At 41.8% G+C, this 20012-nt stretch overlaps 1 protein-coding gene across 14 annotated transcripts in view; it reads right to left on the bottom strand.

The window, feature by feature from the left end:
- The window catches only part of SGMS1 (sphingomyelin synthase 1), a 322655-nt gene that overhangs the window by 30064 nt on the left and 272579 nt on the right, over window positions 1–20012 (bottom strand). For all 14 annotated transcript variants that reach the window (XM_043476108.1, XM_043476111.1, XM_043476109.1 and 11 more), the window contains 2 exons: window positions 19087–19938; window positions 2611–2728 (listed from right to left, as the gene is read on the bottom strand). In XM_043476108.1, coding sequence (XP_043332043.1) covers window positions 2611–2728; window positions 19087–19709 — 741 coding nt within the window. In that variant the 5' untranslated portion in view covers window positions 19710–19938. The remainder of the gene's footprint in view (window positions 1–2610; window positions 2729–19086; window positions 19939–20012) is intronic.

Below are 20012 nucleotides of genomic sequence, written 5' to 3'. Positions count from 1 at the left end.
ACTGAATCAAGTCTCCACGACAACTTTCTATTTAGAGGAAATATGGAAGAGAGAGGAAGCAGTTTATTGAATGACAAAGAAACAAACAGATAAATCCAGAATGTGGTGTCTTCTACAGGACAACTGCTAGATCTCTACCAGTTACTGATGGGATTTAAAAAAGGGTAGGGTAGGGAGGAAAGAACTGCTCTAGAATGTAGAGACTTAACAGAACAACTAAATGTTATATACAGTCTTTGGATCCTAATTTACACAAATCAACTGTTTTATTAAAAAGGACATTTTTAAAGACAATCAAGATATTCCATGAACTAGTAATTACCAGTACCAAAAAATTACGGTTAATTGTGCTGAAGGTATCAACAGAATTAAAGTTATGAAATAAAATGTCCAAAAATTTAGATGCATATTAAATATGAATGAAGCAACAAAGTAACACTGTGTGGGATTTGTTTTAAAATACTTCAAGAGAAAAAAAGAAAGTAAGATGAAGCAAATGTAAGCAAATCTTGATAAGAACTGAATCTGGGTGTTAGTATATGAAGTTTCCTTATACTGGTTTCTCTTCCTTGGGATACAGTTGAAGAATTTCAGAATAAAAAATTGTCATTTGAACCCATTCTTAGATGAGCTCTGTTCTCCAAAGAATTAGATTTAATGAGTTTTTACTAATAATTTTTGCTAACATTTCACTCCCTCCTGTATACTTCACTTTAAAGACTCCAATTTCCAGAAGACTGTCACAGAAAGATAGCCCTAGTTGGGATTTCTGACAGCATGATAAACACGTGACATGTTTGGGTTTGGTTGGGCACACAGTTCCTGTTAACCTCTATCTTTACCAAGAAAACCCACAAGCTATTTTTAACTGTAGGATCTTGGTTAAAATGCTGATGACTCAAGATGCAAGTGCCAGTGCTAACCAACAGTGGGTTTGCTGGTGACTAGTGGAGCTGCAGAGGTCAGAAGAAGAAATAGGCTGCAACCAGATCTGGGAGAAAGGCTACACAGCACGACCCCTTGATGCTGGGTCTATCTTCAACATGGGCTTGACCAGACTCCACTTCCACCTAAACCGGTATGACATGCTCCTTGGTGGAAAAACTTCCTATGCACAGATTTTTTTTTTTTTTTTTTAAGGGTTGAACTAAACTGACTACTGAAAACACACTGCTTATCAAGCCAGCCTCACTGCAGGAGTCTACATCACTGGATCCTCAGTGACAAGAAGAAACCTATGAGTCAGGAGCTTCAGGAAAGTGCTGAAGAGTTTTCACTGAGGATAAAGAAGGTGTGAGACTGGCTTTCTCTACAACGGCTGAAGAAAGAGCAAGAAGGAGGTGCAGGGAGGCAGGACTGCTGAGGGAGATGATGGAAGCTTGGGACCATTCATTCTCCAGGGTGGCTTCTCTAGTTACAGAAACAGATTGCAGCAAGAATGCAAGAGTGGAGGAAGAAACGAGATACCTCTGAGCACATATGTTAGGTCTAGGAAGGAAGGGGACCCACAACAAGCAAGCGACCTAAACAAATCCAAAATTTCAAATGATAAAGTCACTACTTTAAAAATCCTTCTTTCAAGGGATTGATTTTTTTCAGCCCTCTTCCAAGATTCTATCAAAAAGAATGTCTTGTATGGAAGGAACACAAGGGCAAATGAATGAAACTGAAAGGGTGTTTCACTAGCGCAAGTGTGATACAAAGAAATGCTTCCAAACATTTCAAACATACAATCACAGTATTCCACACTTTCTCCCACCCAGATCGAGGAAATGAGCTGTTTCTACTTCTTTTTGCATTGAAGAGCTTTCATGCAGTTAAATATTTCAAAAACTAAATCTGCTAATTCTTTCATAAAGTTATGATGATCTTCCCAGTTGAAATTATGCCAAGGCAGAGGCTAGGGTAAGGAGTGTTAGGTGAATCTGATGGGAAGGTAGAGACAGTGAGAGAGGAATAGAGTTTAAAGAAAAGCTTATTTGCTACTAGAGAAGATCAGGACAGTGAAGTGCCCCACCAGGGAGGAGAGATCTTATTTGGTGGGTAGAGGACATGAGTTTGAGCAAACTCTGGGACATAGTGAAAGACAAGGAAGCCTGGCATGTTGCAGTCCATGGAGTCGCAAAGAGTCGGACACGACTGAGCAACTGAACAGCAAAAGGGTGCAAGGAGACAGGAATGGTGTCTCTAGCTCTGTTCTTCTGGATTCCCACTGTAGGGCTTAATAGAAAGAAGGAAAAAATATTATTTGAAATCGAACTTTCCATCTAAGAGAGGGAAAAAGCATATAAAAGCTTCTGGAGCTGTTAACAAGGGAGCGAATGACATTTTAAAAGTTTGGCAGGAAACCAAAGAGCTACACCCACACATAAAGCTTAACTGCTTCCATCACACTAACTAGACCACATATTCCCCCAGCTGGGAAGCACTGGCGGGGTTTGGGAATTTTGAGAAGGAGTGGGGTCACCTAACTATATTGCTCAGTAATGTTCCCAGATGAAGGCAAGGGGGGTTGATTCTAAAGAAATTTTCACCTCTGGCCTAAATCAAAGGACCCCTGAACAAGATGAGAAAAAACAAAAAGGGAAATTACAGTGAGGAAAGGTTTACCTTCGGAGAGCAGTTGAAATGCATACCGGGTACTGGGAGTGTGGTTACATACATTGTAATACACCGATACAGGTACAGCGTGCCAACTATGCAGAAAAATCTTCTGCTAATAATAGACCTAGAAAAAGGGAAAAACAGGGCAGACACTCAGTCATGAAATTCTGCAGGTTCATTTAAGTTTTCAGTGCTCCAACAATACAAACCCCCAAACAACCTGAGAGATTGCTATCAGAACGTTGAAACTATAGCCAAGAACAGATTAAGGTGAGGCTTTTGAGAATGATACTGTGTTTTTTTGTTTGTTTGTTTGTTTTAAATTAACTTAAAGGTCAAGGGAGTTTAAAACACTCCCCACTGCTATTAATGGGACGTCCTGAGGCCTGAAACACCAGTTGACATTCAACTGATGGACAAGGAGGGTTTAAACTGATGGGCCAGAGCTGAGTCAGGGTCTGTGGTTAAACACTTAGGGAGTGTCTTTTCTGTCATAAAACAGATGCTCAGAAAATTACAATGGTATTAAATTGTAATGAATTTATGCCAAGAGAATTCAAAACTTTTCTGACATTTAGTGAGTCAAAGGCATTAAACCATTGTACCTGTATATCCCAGAAACTGATTCTTAGCTGATCTCCAAAGAAGCATGATGCCAAGAAAAGAGCCTGTTTGACTGACAGCATCCAACCCACACCTCTCTCTCCTAACAATGTGGCCTTGGGATAGGCTACTGACACTCTCTGAGTATCGGTCTCCTAATCAGGGATAAGAACATGAGAAATAAGGTATGGACAATCTTTGCCATTTATGCACAATGGTAGTCAACAAGTGTATGGATTATGTGGGTGAATAACCAAATAAGCAAGAATTAGGCATCTTTTCCATTTCAAATTTATTGATGGTTCTGGCGAAATTCTTTGATATGTACACGTGAGCATGTATGTTGAGTCTGATTGCTTCTCCTAATAGTAAGTCTTATGTAGGTTTGGCTTTAACTAGATTAAGTTGTACAAACTTCAGTGTCTCCTTGGACAAGAATGTTCCTTCCCTCTCTACTTCAACCTGCTCTATCCTGTTCTACCACAGGCCAAAATCTCAGTCCTGTGGGTCTCCTCCTCCTCAGCCTTGAGAAGTTCAAGTTTTTCCTTGGCCCAGGGCAATCTGACTTAAACACAAATATTTTTAGAAACAATGAACAGGCTTTCCTCTGAGGATACTGAACACTTAGTCGCTCCATAATTGTACAAGGTAGCTCTATTTTTACACAGGATGGACATTCCTACTGGAGTCTGGGTGCTGGAGGAGTATCTGTGTTATGTGTATTTTTTAACAAGAGGGATGAAGTGATATGTCACTTGGTTGACTGAAAATTAATTTAAAAATAATCCATGTGACCATATTAGTGTTTCATTCATAACTACACAGTCCATGTAAGGTCCTTAGGTTGTAAAGGTAGGGTTCAGGTCTAGTGACTCTTAACCCCAATTTTAGGCACTGGGTCAAAAAATTGCTTACCACAGAGAACTGTCTTATTTTCTCTTATTATAAAGCTGTGCTTGTCACCCCCAAGGACAAGAATTTTTTCAGTACAAAGCTGTCGTTTATAAAGGTATGTGCCTCTAATTCCAGGAATTATGAAAAGCACGGTATAATTAAGCAATATAGAGATGGACAATACTACATCACATTACTAGATTATAAATGTCTTACCAAAATACTTGAAATAACCAACTGAATTTTACATTTTAAGATACAATGATAATTTTTCTCAAAAAGAAAATGCCCTCTCACACCATCCTATTCAAAGAAACAGAAATTACTTTCAATTTTACTTGAATGATACAAGAAACATCTACAACAGAAAACTGTTCAGTCTATTTAGATAAGCCAATCTCTTCAGAGGAAGAGAAACAAAATGACTGCTATCACTCCATTTGGATGAATATCACTACCTTAAAATCACTTTGCCTGATGGTTTCATGGTGCACACAAGATATATACATGCACAAACACCTATTTCCATAGATCAAACCTGAGTCATAACTGAATAGCAGTGAAAAGACCCAGGATTACCTGAGAATGAGGTACACGAAAAAATGATAAAGGATGAGAAAAGACAAATTCTTTTACAAAAAAAAAAAATTTTAAAGGTAACACACATTAAGGTTCAGTCACATTTACTCTTTGACTTGAAGTGAAAAAAATCAAATGACTTATACCCACGTGACGTCATCAACATTAACACAGAGACAAGATGGAAGTGGCTATTTAATAAGAGTCTTCTGATCTCTGGCATTTACTTAATCTTTTTTGAAATTATGTTTAGAGTATCTTCAATGTATAATTTTAAACAAGAATTTCCTATATACACTTTAGAAAGCAGGATATAAAAAAGAAAAGCGTTTCAAAATCTTGTATCCTGTTAACATATTATTTACTTAATCAAAGAATTTCACACATTAGAATTCTCTCTACAGTTTAAAAGTTCAAGACGTGTTTTTTTTTTTTTAAAGATCTAAAATAGTTAAAAATGTAACTAAGGCAACAAAAGAGCCACAGAGGAAACATTAATGAGGTATTTCTAGAGATTAAGCAAATGCCAAGGACAAGATGCACATTACAATGCTCAAAACCACAGTTATGTTCTTCTCACATGGGAAATGTCTCTTTCATGTTGGAAAGAAGTCTATTTCCTATCTGCTCACACACTGCAATGACTGTCACGTCACAGACACTTGTGTATGACTGTGATTATCTATTCTTCTCCCAAGTAGTTGAGTAATAGAGTCATTACTACTTTCTCTGACAGAAAAGAAAACCATACATGTTAAATCTGAGATATATATATATACACACACACACACACACACACACACATATATATGAATAAAAGTGTTGATATTTTTAAGATCTGCAAGAATAGTATGCTATGTTCAGAATAACTTTATTAAACTTTTTATTCTCCCAACTCAAAGAGAAAAGAGTACTCAGAACCTGATTACTTACTACACCAAATATAGGCTTAAAAGAGCAGTACTACATTGTTTTTGGCATTTGAAATGATAGTCTAAAGTTCTAAAGGAAAAATGAAGAGAGAAATGAATGCACTGGAGAGTAAAAGGAAAATACTGGAAAGTTCCATTGTTTCCCACAAGTTTTCTCAACTAAGCCACAATCAGAATACACATAGTTCTTTCAGCGCTCAGACCTGCTCTGCCAGCTCTTGAGGGAAGTTACTGACTTTTAGAAACAAACAGGTCCTGAGACATGGCAGTGGATCCAAGTGACAATTCCAAAGTAGGAGGCGATCAACAAGGGGGAGGGCACACGAATCTGGGCAAGGATCAGGGAGCCCCACGTCTCCGGAGAAACCATGGAAGCCAGTGAATGGTTCAGGTCCTTCCAGTACTGCCACAGGGACAAGGCGTCTTCAGCTCATCTACACACAGATGCTGGCTCTGCTTTTAACAAAGGCCCTCTTGATGATCTGAATCATCTCAATTAACTTCCTTGGAAATTGGCTTCCCAGCCAGCAAAAGGATATTTTCCTTATGATTCAGAGAAATGCTACTGAAGAATTTCCCTAGACTGTTATTAACAGTAACTAGGGTTTTGCCAAATTTCTCCTCTATGTCAAACTCTGAGCCATTTAGTTCTTAGAACAACCTGTACTGCAATGCTATGACCCTTATTTTACAGATAGGAAAATTGCAGTTCAGAGAATTTAAGCTGAAATATAAATATACTACCCAACACAAAAAGGTTCAGGAAATGCCTTCAGATTGTGTAAGAAATCCCAATTTTATTTTGAGACTACACTGCTGTGAACCAATGGATGAGCCAACATTCAATCTCATTCAAGTTATAAAATCTACTTAACTCACATTTTTCACTTAGGGTTTTAAGTCATATTTCATATTGACCCAGACCTCTGCAAAGTAAGCATTTTTGACAGTTATTTTAATGATAAGCATGTTATTTATCTCTAATGCTTAGAGAAAGATTCTTCTAGGTATCAAACAGGAAACTGTTCATTTTCCATTATTGTTTGCACAGTCTGTGCCCAGTAACGTTTGCTTACATCCCTCCAATGTTTGATCAGTCTGGTGGCTCAGACAGTAAAGACTCTGCCTGCAATGTGGGAGACCTGGGTTCAATCCCTGGGTCGTGAAGATCCCCTGGAGAAGGGCATGGCTACCCACTCCAGTATTCTTGCCTGGAGAATTCCATGGACAGAGGAGCCTGAAGGGCTGTAGTCTATAGGGTCGCGAAGAGTCGGACACAACTGAGCAACTAACTCTTTCCTGAGATGTTATCCACTTTTCTACATTCTATCTCGCCTGAACTGCGACTGTGACCTTTGACCTACTGTCTCTAATTCCATTTGTACCTCCATAAAAGCCTTTCTACAGAGAGAAGCCAGAATCATCTTTTTAAATACAGTTAAATACAGCATATCCTTTAAAACCCTCCAATAGCTGCCAAATATATTTTGAATAAAATCCAAATCCTTCACCAAGCCCACGAGGCCCTAGATGATCTGGGCCAAGCTCCCCTCCCTCTGTTCTCCCCATCATTCCTAAACTTCAGTCCGATGCCGTTGGTGCAACTGAACACATCACACCAAGTCCCTCCACCTCATGCAGACCTCTGTGCCAGCCATCCCCTCTGCCTGGACCCCGGGAACATTGCCTGTCATCAGGTCTCTGATAGACCATCTACTCTAAAGAAGGCACCTGGGGCCACCTTTACCTATCTTACTTTCTTCATAGACTCCCACTCCCGTGACCACATTCTGTGGAAGCTAACGCCAAAGAGCTTCTTAAATCTGTTTTCCTCCCTTTAATTCCTTGCTACTAGCCTTGGGATTCCCTGCATTATGATAACCACTCATCATCACCAGAAGTTCCAATTCCCATCACAGGCTCTTCTCAACATGACCCCAAGCTACTTCCCATTTTATCTTGCAGATATGAATTCTACCACCCTGGGTAAAAGGGGCTCCACTCACCAAGTTTCTTGCTTTTGCCAGCAAATCTCTTTGCCTGGTCTTTCCTGTTACCCCAACCACCTACCTCACATACCAGCTCTGTGTGCAGCTTCCCAAAAGTTCCCAACTGGAGAGAGCCACTTCATTCTCCACATCACTTCAGAACTTGGTTTCTAGTTTATGGTATTTTTTTAATAGTGAGATTGGCATTACCATTATCAACAGAGGCCCGCATTCTTTCTATCAGAGAAAGCGCTTAAAGAAAGCCGCTCCTTACTTATGTTTTAGTACTAGTCAGACTTATGATGGTGCCTGTAACACGGGCAATCTCCTGCAGTTCTGTGCTTTCGGGCTTCACTTCTTACTACTTCTGATAGTGCTTTCCTGCTTCTTCCCACAAATATTTGTCCTTTAAACTCTTTCATTCATCTGCGGGAAATAACCTCTCCCAATGCTCACCAGTCCTTCACTCTGCATCATTTCTACATTTTAATTGACAGCCGTTGTCAAGATGGCTGCGTTCATCCAAGGAGGGCTGTGGGTCCTGCCATCTTTCTCCCTCGCCTGCCCTGTCTCCTTGCTGCCCCTTCTGGCCTTTCTACCCATCACAGGGGTCACAACTCTCCAGATGGTGGATCATGAAAACCCAGGGCTTAACTGTATACTTTAAGAAGGGAAGTCCCAAGGAACGGGTTGTAAAACAAAATGGAAAGAATAAATGCTATAGAATGAAAATAGACTAAACAGAAAAGTAAAAATACATGCTCTCCGGGGAGATCTAGAACTCGTTGACTATTTCCTAGTGTGTACACAGGAGGATGGCAGTCTGCGAACCAGAATGAGATGGAACTACGCACCCAGCCCAGGAACGAGTCTGTACAGCCCAGTCCTCCACCTCACGGAAGTCCAACTCAAAGAGACCTTTGCAATTTTGGTATTAATTATTTTAACCACATTACTGTTCATCATATACTATCATCCCATTTTACAGAAGGAAGAATTAAGATGCAAAGACTATCTAGTCTGGGGCCAGAGAGTCAGTCAAGAAAGAGCCACAACAAAAACCAAGTCTTTATCCTTTCAATTGGGCTTCCCTGTTGACTTCTGGCAAAGAATCCGCCTATCAATGAAGGAGATGCGGGTTAGATCCCTGGGTCAGGAAGATCCCCTGGAGATGGAAATGGCAGTCTACTCCAGCATTGTTGCCTGGGAAATCTCAAGAACAGAGGAGCCGGCCGGTGGGTGGGGGGGTGGGGTGGGGGCGGGCTCGGTGTGACAGTCTATGGGGCCCCAGAGTCAGGCACGACTAAACAACAATAATACTTTTGATTAGCTGCTGTTTTCACTAACAAAGCTGTCAAGCTAAAAAAAAAAAAGGTACTGACATATTTTTTCCTAAGCCTCGTGTAAAAGATCTGCAAAATAATGCAACAGTTGATTAAATTTAGAAAATGATCTGTACTGGTTTAGGGAATCTGTAAAGAACAGATCAGATGATAAAACTTGCCTGCACTAAAGCCACCTTAAAAAATTATTTCCTGAGTTAAATATAGATTGTAACATGAGATAAAGAAAAAATATTACCCTCTAAGATTATATAGTCTATGTGAAAGAGTTAAAAGGAATCAAAATCAAGCCTCCTCCAGAAACCGCAGCACATATATGTATCAAACAAAAGAAGTTATCTTTCTTGTTAGTATTTTAGGCTATTAGCAAAAATAGTATGTGTGCATACATACATACATGTGTATAATACAAATATATGTGTTTGTGTGTGTGTGCGTGCTCAGTCATGTTCGACTCTCTGTGACCCCATGGACTGTAGCCCGCCAGGCTCCTCTGTCCATGGGATTTCCCAGGCAAGAATACTGGAGTGGGTTGCCATTTCCTCCTCCAGGGGATCTTTCTGACCCAGGGATTGAACACAAGTCTCTTGCATCTCCTGCACTGGCAGGTGAATTCTTTACCACTGCACCACCTAGGAAGCCCATGAGTGCGTACACATAATGTAAATATGTATTACGTACATGCAGATCTTTTCTCATTCTTTTCCTTCATCAAAACTTACCCACCCTGAATCACATTATTAATGTTTGTTCAGTTACAGCTGACTGAACTCAACAATTAATGTTTGCCCTTAAGCTCATGGATCACCCTTAAAAGTAACACTTTCACTTTATCAGGGGGTTGGTTTCTAGAAACATACTAAGCACATACATCACCAGCAATGGCTAACATTTATTAAATTCTAGGCATAGTAGTCAGCACAGTGCAATATGCAATAAATGTTAGCTGCTGTTATTATTTATCTACTCTCCTAATGAACATGTGTATGTGCTAGACCTTATTCTGGAAACACAGCAGTGAACCGAATGGACAAAAAGCTTGCCTTGTGGTACCTATATTCTAGGAAAGAAAGCAGACAATAAACATCTAAGTAAAATATAGAGCACGCTGGAAAAAGTCTAAAGGGTAAAATTAAGCGACAGTGTCACTGGGGGGGACAGGAGGTTACAGTTTGGGGGTAAGTTGATCAGAGAATGTCCCTACATGGGAGGAGAGTTAACCATGAAGTTATTTGTGGGAGAAGATTCTTTTTTTTTTCTTTTATTCATTTTCACTGGAGGATAGTTGCTTTACAATGTTGTATTGGTTTCTGCCATACCTCAACATGAATGGGCCATAGGTATACATTTGTCCAGCCCCCCATCCTGAACCCCCGGCCCCACCGCCTTCTGTGGGAGAAGATTCTAAACAGAGGTCAGTATGTGAGGGCACTGGAGACTAGCAGGAGGGTCAGGGAGAAGGAAGACATGGGGCGTGCAGTCTGGGAGGACCTCCTTGGTCACCTCCAACCTAAAAGCTGTCATCAGGTGAGAGAAGAGCGACACACCCACTCACTCGTGAAGTTACACATTCTGTCTGCGGAGCTGATAAGGGACGTCAGGGAAGCAAGGATGGAAGCAGACTGGGAGGAGATGCCTCCAGTGACACGCAGGGCGGCAAGATGGTGAGAAGTGGTGGGATGAAGACCAGATGTCGGGTGGAAGCCGTGATCAGTAACAAAACCGAGACCTTTGGCCTGAGAGTCGGGGGAAAGACAGATATGCTGTTCCGGAGTGGTGCTAGGGGTAAAGAATAAGCCTGCAGATGCAGGAGACGTGAGAGATGTGGATTCAATCCCTGAGTCGGGAAGATTCCCTGGAGGAGGAAATGGCCACCCACTCCAGTATCCTTGCCAGGAAAATCCAGTGAACAGAGGAGGCCGGTGGGCTACAGTCCATGGGGCTGCAGAGTCGGATAGCACTGACCGACTGAGCATTAGATAGAGATGGGGACGCCAAGGACTCGGTTAATTCCTCCATACATATATCTCACTCCATTGGCACAACAACGCTGAGACAGACACTATTTTTATTGTTCCCATTCTGTAGATGAGGAAACAAGGCTACTACAAGTAGTTAAGTAACCTGACCAAACTCACCTCCAGTCAAAAGACTGAAACTGTAGGGTTAAGATGATCTTAAACTAAGATTTACAATATAACTTGTGCTTAACTGCCATTGCCCTGATACAAACAGGCTGGAAGGGACAGATGCAGTGACTTCTAAATAAGATCATGAATACTTAGACATCCATGATGATTTTTTAAGAGAAAGGGTCAGAGATGAGCCCTAGGCACGTTGCAAAATACAAGGCAAATATGGTACTAAAAATACACATATATACAGATTACACATATATGAGCATACAGGAAAATATTAAACCAAATATGAAATCAGATGTTAGCATTACTTATCTTAGGCGCCATCAGTAAATTTTTCCTTTATGTTTATTTTTACCTTCTAATCTGCCTATAAGCAAGATACATTAGTTTCTTTAGTGTCATAAATAAAAACTAACTCATGAAAACTATAATTTATTGCGCCTCTGATTTTTTTTTTTGCTCTCTCTCCCTTTTATCCTCTCAGTTTAAAAAGCCACTTATAATATTTATGCTAACTTAAAACCTAAGTTGCTGGGCTTACTGAATTTAGTTTCCTGACAATTCCTAGAGTTCAGGCTAATACTTAGGTCTTGAGACTGAAACTGATAAAAGAAAGGTGAAAGCAGGTAAGACCATCCATTCGCTAATGTGAGGATGAGAAGTGAGACAGAGCCTGGCAGCGAACCCATCATTGAGGGCTTAGAGTGGCTGTTCTTCCCCATTCCCAGGGAGGTGGAGCAGAAGCCGGCAAACACCTGGGAGGTCCAGATTACACGGGAAGATAAAGGGACAGGAAAGGTCCCCAGAATGAAAATAGGACCTCAGCCCAGGCTCTGCAGCCCAGATGGACAATGGGGTCAGACTCAAGGGGAGAAAACTGGCTAGAAACAGCAAGGAGAAGAAGAACCTATTTTCAAGGCAATGACGGAGATGCAGACAGAGAGGACAGATTTATGGATGCAGCAGGGGAAGCAGAGGGTAGGACAAATTGAGAAAGTAGCATGGAAACACACACATTACCAAGTGTAAAATAGACAGCCAGTGGGAATTTGCTGTATGATGCAGGGAGCTTGACTTGGTGCTCTGAGACAACCCCGTGGGGTGGTGTGGGGTGGGAGGTGGGAGGGAGGTTCAAGAGGGACGGGACATACATATACCTACGGCTGATTCATGTTGATGCATGGGAGAAACCAACACAATATTGTAAAGCAAATTATCCTCCAATTAAAACTGAATAAAATAAAAGAACAAGGTTGGGCACTCCTGACTGGTGGTCTGCACTGGAAAAGCGTTACTGCAATAGGTGGCACCAGGGCTTTCCTAGACCCGTGGTGAACAGGGACCATACCACACCTGGCAGGTGAGAGGACAGCAGTCAGCTGGGACAGAACTCAGTACACTTCCATGAACTATGGTGGGCCAGCAAGACAGGCTGGCCTGCAGGCTTGGCAGGTCCAATCCTGGGGCAAGTAGGAATGTCTCCTGGTTTATATGCAATGTATAAACCTTATTATTCAACACAGGACTTATCTGTTTTCATTCTACCTGTCCTCTGCTTGTCGAATCAATGGTACTACATCTGCTAAGAAAATACACTTCCCCAGGACATTTCAGTGGACTTACACTGAAAAACTTTCAATTTTCTAAATATTCTGTGTGGGATCTTGGGCAAGTCAGCATCTTTTCTGTGTCTCTGAAATCTTCACAGAGACAAGACAACAGTACTTATTTTAAGAGCTGACTGGATCAAATAACACAATGCATGTAAGGGAAAAAAAAATTCCTGTTACTCAAATGTTTGGAATGTGCCATGTGATCGGGGTGATAATGATTTTTGACAACATGGATGGAAAGGAACAGAAGAATAGAGACTTTGAGTAAGTATATAATAGATGTAGGTACATGTGTAGAGAGAGAAGCAAGGGAGGGAAATGATGACTTCTGGGCTCTTATCTTGCTTTATGGCTGGAGAGGAATATGATGGTTTATCAGTTGATTAAATAATGCACTAGGTGCCCCCACCGCTGCAACAGCAGGAGGGAATTTTTGTCCTCATGACTTTTGTACTTTAGGACAGAGTCTGGGACAACCCACACTTTAAAACCTGAGATGTTACTGTGAGAACCAGAAAAACTCCCAGAAGATAACTATGTAGCTTTGTTTCTGTGAGGCTTTGTTTTGCTCAGTGCTATATCTCTAGCACTAATCTTAATAATTCTTAATAAACTACTAAATGTAAAGATGCCCTGAAGTTCCATTTGGAGACCAGCCTAGTGGCCCACAGGGCACCGCTGATTTCTAATAAAGTGAAATGGCCTTTTTAAAAAAAGGCTCTTCTAGAACTTGAAAAATAAACATTATTGGAGGGAACTCCTTCATATTAAATGCTCTACATCAACAGCTTTTAAGAACTTTACTTAATCACAATCATCAAAGACTTGAAAACAAATTTTTAAAATGTTGACAATAACTGTGGTCATAAACTACTTTGAGGATTAGAAGATGAAAGAGATAAGTACTTTAAACCAATCAACTTAATGTGAAAAGAGACACTGATGGAATTAAACTGGGGTGAAATGAGATACATGCTGACAAATCTTCTCTACTGAATAAAACACAAAACAAACAAAAACATTAAATTAGCATCTGAGAGCAGCAGCTGCCAATCAGCACAAAGATTATGTCCTTGGAAATTAGATTCCATCCACAGGAGAGAGGCAAATGCTGCAGACACCCTCCTAACAAATAAGGCCTCCAAACTCAGGGCATGTTATCAAAGGATAAAACACTAAGTAAGTCTTTTCCAAAGCGGTCTCTGAACATAAAAAACACACTGTTGCCCCAGTTCAGTCGCTCAGTCATGTCCGACTCTTTGTGACCTCATGAACCGCAGCCGCCAGGCCTCCCTGTCCATCACCAACTCCCGGAGTCCACCCAAACCCATGTCCATCGAGTCGGTGATGTCATCCAACCATCTCATCCTCTGTCGTCCCCTCCTCCTCCTGCCTTCAATCTTTCCCAGCATCAGGGTCTTTTCAAATGAGTCAGCTCTTGGCATCAGGTAGCCAAAGTATTGGAGTTTCAGCTTCAGCATCAGTCCTTCCAATGAACACCCAGGACTGATCTCCTTTAGGATGGACTGGCTGGATCTCCTTGCAGTCCAAGGGACTCTCAAGAGTCTTCCCCAATACATGTAAATCCATGGGTAATTCATGTCAATGTATGACAAAAACCACTATAATATTGTAAAATAATTAGCCTCCAACTAATAAAAATTTAAAAAAAAGAGTCTTCCCCAACACCAAACACCTAAAAATCCACTGCAGTGTTCTCAGAGTGTAATCCTGGGAAGCCATGCTGGAAACCTGTACTTGTTCCTTCCTGCGGGATCAATGAAACCCCGAGAAACAGTTCTGAATAGAGACATCAAGTCTTAAGGCAGGATCGGCCAATACCATTCCCTTCTCCAGTTCCTTCCCTTTTGGCCTGAGATCAATTTTCAAAGAACCTATGTGGTGACCATTCTCTCCATAATGTTACACAATGGTTTATGCCAGAATATTCTACTCCATGCCCCAAATGCTCAACCACAAAGTTCTTTCAACTCCACCTCATGTCCCAAGTATCCCGTGGCTCCTTTTCTTTTTCCTTTCTTCAAATCTTTTCACCACCAGTGGACCAACACATTCTGCAATATTTAATTCATCTTTATACCATCCACTCCCACCCTACAAATGACTAGTGCTACTCCTTGTAGGTAAATGTGTGTGCTCAGTTGCTCATCATGTCTGACCAACCCTTTGAGAGCCCATGGACTGTAGCCCACCAGGCTCCTCTGTCCATGGGATTCTCCAGGGAAGAATACTGGAGTGGGTTGCCATTTCCTCCTCCAGGGGATCTTCCTGACCCGGGACAGAACCGCAGTCTTTGTCTCTTGTGTCTCCTGCGTTAGCAGGTAGATTCTTTACTGCTGCACCACCTGGGAAGCCCTGCAGGCAAATATCTGATCCAAAAGCAGCTGTGACAGAAAACAAATATCAGAGTATACACATCACTCAACTTTGCTCTGAAATAAAATATATTCCAGCAAAGCTATGAGAGCTCCCAAATAAGTGAATTCAATCTCAATCTATGATTCATTCCTCATTAAATTTCATATAAAATTCAGAGATTCAGAGACAGACCCAAAAACCTCATGTGAGTCTCTGTAATGGAACCCAGCCCTGTGGCTATAAATGATAAGGCGCTCTAAATGTAACAGAAGCCATGGCTTCTAGAAAGAGTTTGTCCCTTCCCACCAAATGTATTCATTGGCCAAACATGAGTCTACCTCATGGTCATCTCCCAACTGGACCATTTGCAATAACATCCTAACCCATCCCCCCGCTTCCAGTCTCGTTGATCTGTTCTCTTCACTGCAGCCAGAGTGCTTCTTTTAAAATACAAATCTGTCCACATCATTCTTCCCTAATAACTTATCATTACACCTGGAACAAAAATCTGCCTCTTTTTCCCTGACCCATATGCTGTCCACACCTCCCTGACTCTGTATGGCCATTTTCTCCCAGCTTGCTTGGCCTGTGGCTTTTCCCCAGGTAAACCTCAGAGACTCTGCACTTGCTCTGTCTCCTACCGGGACTGCTCCTGCCCCAAACACCAACTTGTATCCCCCTCATTTGATTCAGGTGTCTATTCAACGGTCACCTCATTAGAGGCCTTTTCTAAACACTTGATCTAAAATACTGCTCCCTCCCCACTATCTCCAAAACTCACTAACCTTTTAGACTGCTTTATTTTTCTCCATTTCTCTTACCTGCCTGGTAGTATATATTCACTTGTTCACAAACTGTTTCACCCTGGTGAGCATACAAGCTCCGTGTGAGCATCAGGGGCCTCTGAGCCCTGCAGCAGCCCCAAGGTCTACCACAGTGCCTGGCATACACGAGGGTCTCAGTGAATGAATTTTAAACAAGCACTTTCTATGTGCCAGACTTTAGATGAGGTAGTGGGATACCAAGATGAATGACAAATAGGATCTGGTCTTTTCCTTTGGGAAACTTAAAAGTCTAGCAGTAAAGGAGACATACACACACAGGAAGAATAGAACAGAATGTGACATGAGCTTGGAGGGTTCAAGAGAAACTGCTGAGTTGAGAAGAAACAGATGAGGTCAAACAGCCTGGGGCCAGATTAGGAAGGACCTTGAGCTTCAGGCTAGGGAACTGGGCCTCCATCTGAGCACTCACTATACATCACCAGGTAGGAATGGAAAGAGGTAATGAAACTGCAGTTAGAATTGACAGAACGTAGTGACTATTTACATGAAAGGAACTGAGAAGTTGTAAGTTTCTAGGAAATGCCACTGCCTACATAGAAGGAAGAAGTTGAAAGAAAAAGATGATAAATCTGATTTTAGAAAAGCTGAGTTTGAGTGGAGGCTAGGGAGAGGGGTCAAGTGTCAGAAGAGTTGAGCACAGAAAAAATGAGAGGGTTACTGCTTTTAAACAGAATATTCCATAGCCAGAAGGATCCATTTTCCCAACATGCTGAATAACAGATTGCTACAGCGCCACAGACTGCTACACTGCCACAGCCAAATAACTGGAAAAAGGGTGTCTCTCTGTACTAGGAAGCAGTTCCACCTTTATGAGGGCCAGGGAAAGGGAGCTCATTAATAGCCACTGCTGGGTGTGTCCACCTCTGTCTTTCTTCCTGCCTTTCCCAGGTCTGGTGTGCCACACATACTCCAGGGAGGTCTCAAGGAGGGAGATGGGAAGCTAGGGATGTGCCCCAGTAGTAGGACAGGGGTGGGGATGCTGAAGACGCTCATGAAAACAACTGGGTTATCCTGCCAATGTGGAAACCAGAGAGAGGACTTTAAAGAACCTTTAAAGTTGGACATATTCTGAACTGCAAATGCTCTGCAGCTAGTAACACTCAAATGCAACTGGCTCATTCAGTGATTTTGTAATCAAATACAACACAGTGGTATAGAGCAACAGAAATCATCTAGACTGAGAGGTCTTTATTGTATCTGTGAGCAAACCAAGGCTCCTGAGATTTGGAGATTCATCCACTCTATCCAGCATGCTAGCACATGGCTGGGGCTGGGGCCCAGGCTGCCTGTGTCCCAGCCTTGGGTTAATTTTGCCCCAGGCATGAATTAACTGATTTACGGCTGTAGAACAATTTAAATATACAAATGACTACAGTATTCGTAACAAATACCAGTAAAACACAAAATCAGAAAGCTTCAAGAGAAACAGATTTGAGGAAAAGCCCCTGCTGAGAGAAATACAAATAGTAATATACTTTAAAGAAATTATCTCTGTGGTTAGGACATTTCTTAGAACAAGAATAAAATTATTCAAAAGTCACAGTTCTGTGAAAGGTTTCGATGCGTATACACAAGTACATTTCTGGGCAGTAAATTATTAGCTGGCATGTAAGAATTTTGATAAAAACCAGAAAACAAACTCATATAAACAAAACAACAAAAATCAGGAAGACCCCAGAAAACCTAATTTTGAGTTGACCTTGCCTTTGTTAAGGGAAAATATACAATTTTTTTCCCCCTAATGAGCTTCTAGGGAAAAAATTTTGAAAGTCAAAAGCAGAACTGAAGTCTGACAGTCAGAAGAATGTAATTAGTAAATTTTGAGCATCTCATATTTCTACAGCCTATTCTTATCTATTCAGCCTCTTAAAACTAAAGCGCACAAGAAACAGTCTTTCTTCCACCAACTCAAACGCATCCCAGACCGCTGCTCCTGTATCAAATTTAGCTTAAACTAAATTTGTTGTTTCCCAGTCGTTCAGTCACGTCCAACTCTGTGCAACCCAATGGACTGTGGCATACCAGGCTTCCCTGCTTAAACTTGGGATAGCCAAACCAGCCCCCAGATAAAAACTGGCTACTTAAATAGCTTCCTATATACAACATAAAGATAGTCCTTTACTGGCAAAGACTCAGGAGTTGCTTTTATTTCCACTTGTAGATATCTAATTTATAAGGGAAGAAAACACAGACTTCATATAACACACAAGAAAAAAACTGATAATTTCCATTAAAGTTCAACATAAATTCTCAGTCTGTATTTTGTTTTCTTTATTTAAGATGATTTCCTTAGTATTCAACCACATTGTGGGTCATGCAACATAGTCTACCAGAGAGAAACTCAGTTCCTTAGCAAACCAGTTTCCAACTCTCATGCGTGGAAGCTATAAAGATGTTCTGCTAATGGAAAAATCAGACACCCGTGAGGAGGGCAAAGTTTGTGTTCAGTTTGCTATGTGCAACTCAAGCAAACAACTTTGCTGCATTGAGTTTAGAGCCTGGGACATGAAAGCCACTTTGGATTCACCTGAAACTAAAAGGAGATGCCTATTTAAAATCCTGAGAAACTTGAATGGAATACTGCTCTAAATGCCTTACATTCCAAAGAAAGGTGGAAAGCCATGCAGGTTCATCCACATCCCACCTAAAGTGGGTATCACTCTCCACTAGATCATGTCACTCTGGACTAGCTGTTCTGAATTCTATGTGTGAAGCATCTTCAGATACACATTACTAAGGTTCAGATATCTGATTCTGTGTGGAAAAAGCTATAAGGTCATTCATAGACCACAGGCCAACTGTCAACCATTGATTTTGATGGGTTAAACATACCAAGACTGGGTAGTTTTCTGTGGTTTAATAGCCTGTACTCTCTGAAGATGTCTGAGGGTTTTCCTTCCTGTGATGTGAAAACAGAAAAACCTCATCTCTAACAATCCTGTTCATCACTCTGTATGAATCTGGTACAAAACATAGCACTTCCTTTAAGCTGCCAGAGCTTTGGTTGGTTCAACAGACTATGCGGTTTAAAAAAAAGAAAGAAAGAAAGAAAGAAATGTGCTTTGATTCCTACTGCTTGATCAATTTCATTTCCCAATAATGACTATTACACATCTGCCGTGCCACCTCCCAATCCCTGAAACTGCAGACTTGTGATTTACTTACTTGTACTTTAAGAGCAGCCACTGAATTAACCAGAGTCCCACAAGGATCATGCCGTTAATTTCACAAATAGAAAAGGCCCACTGCACCCGGTTAAAATGGTCAAAAAACGTGTCCGGTAGTGGAGGCTGCACCTCCTTGGGAGGTACTCGTTCATGGACGACCGAGATCATCACTGTGGTGAGAACAAAGCAGGAAAGTGCATAAAGAAAGGCCAGAAAAGTCTTGCCCCACTCCATGGGGTACTGGGAGCGCTCCGGTTCTGGCATGGGGATCTTGATCATTTCCTTCCTGTACCCATTGGGCATCCCGTTGGGTTTGACCTTGATGCTGAAGCTGCTGTGAGGGGCGGGGCCGCCAGTGCCAATGCTGAGGTGCCCGTTGGCGTGGCCGTTCTTGTGTGCTTCCAAGTGGTGCTCCATCTTCAGGGTCTCTATCATGTGCAAGAGCCGCTGCCCGTTGTCAGAGGTGACTAGGCACAGCGGGGGTTTCGTGAAGTCCTCCTGGGTGAGGCTGATCAAGTCCCGGCCCGTGAAATGTTCCAGAGGCTCACAGTACTCCGGCATAGCATTCTCCTGCAGCCAGTCTGCCACCTTCTCGCGTGACCAGTAGACCACTTCCTTCATTGTGCTGGCAGACAACGTGAGGCCCCCCTGCTTGCTCCCAGCGGGTCAGCAGTCACCGCTCCGACAGGGCAGGACACTGTCCCTCCACGCTGCGCTCATTCTGTCAGGCCTCATAACGGAGCTGTGTGGCGAGATGGTCAGGGCAGGTTTTAAACACCTCATGTAGCTGTCCAGGGTTCTTGAGAGCCCGAGCATTAATTCACCTCATTTCTGAAGAAGATTCTTCCTTCTGTGGAGGCAAGAGAAACAAGTCAAGCTACTGGGACTTTCAAATTAATCCCTCAAGATTCATAACCTTCACAT

The sequence above is a fragment of the Cervus canadensis genome, chromosome 8, assembly GCF_019320065.1.
Source record: "Cervus canadensis isolate Bull #8, Minnesota chromosome 8, ASM1932006v1, whole genome shotgun sequence".
Lineage (NCBI taxonomy): Eukaryota > Metazoa > Chordata > Mammalia > Artiodactyla > Cervidae > Cervus > Cervus canadensis.
The sequence above is the reverse complement of the archived record's forward strand: the minus strand, read 5'-3'. Positions and strand labels throughout refer to the sequence as shown.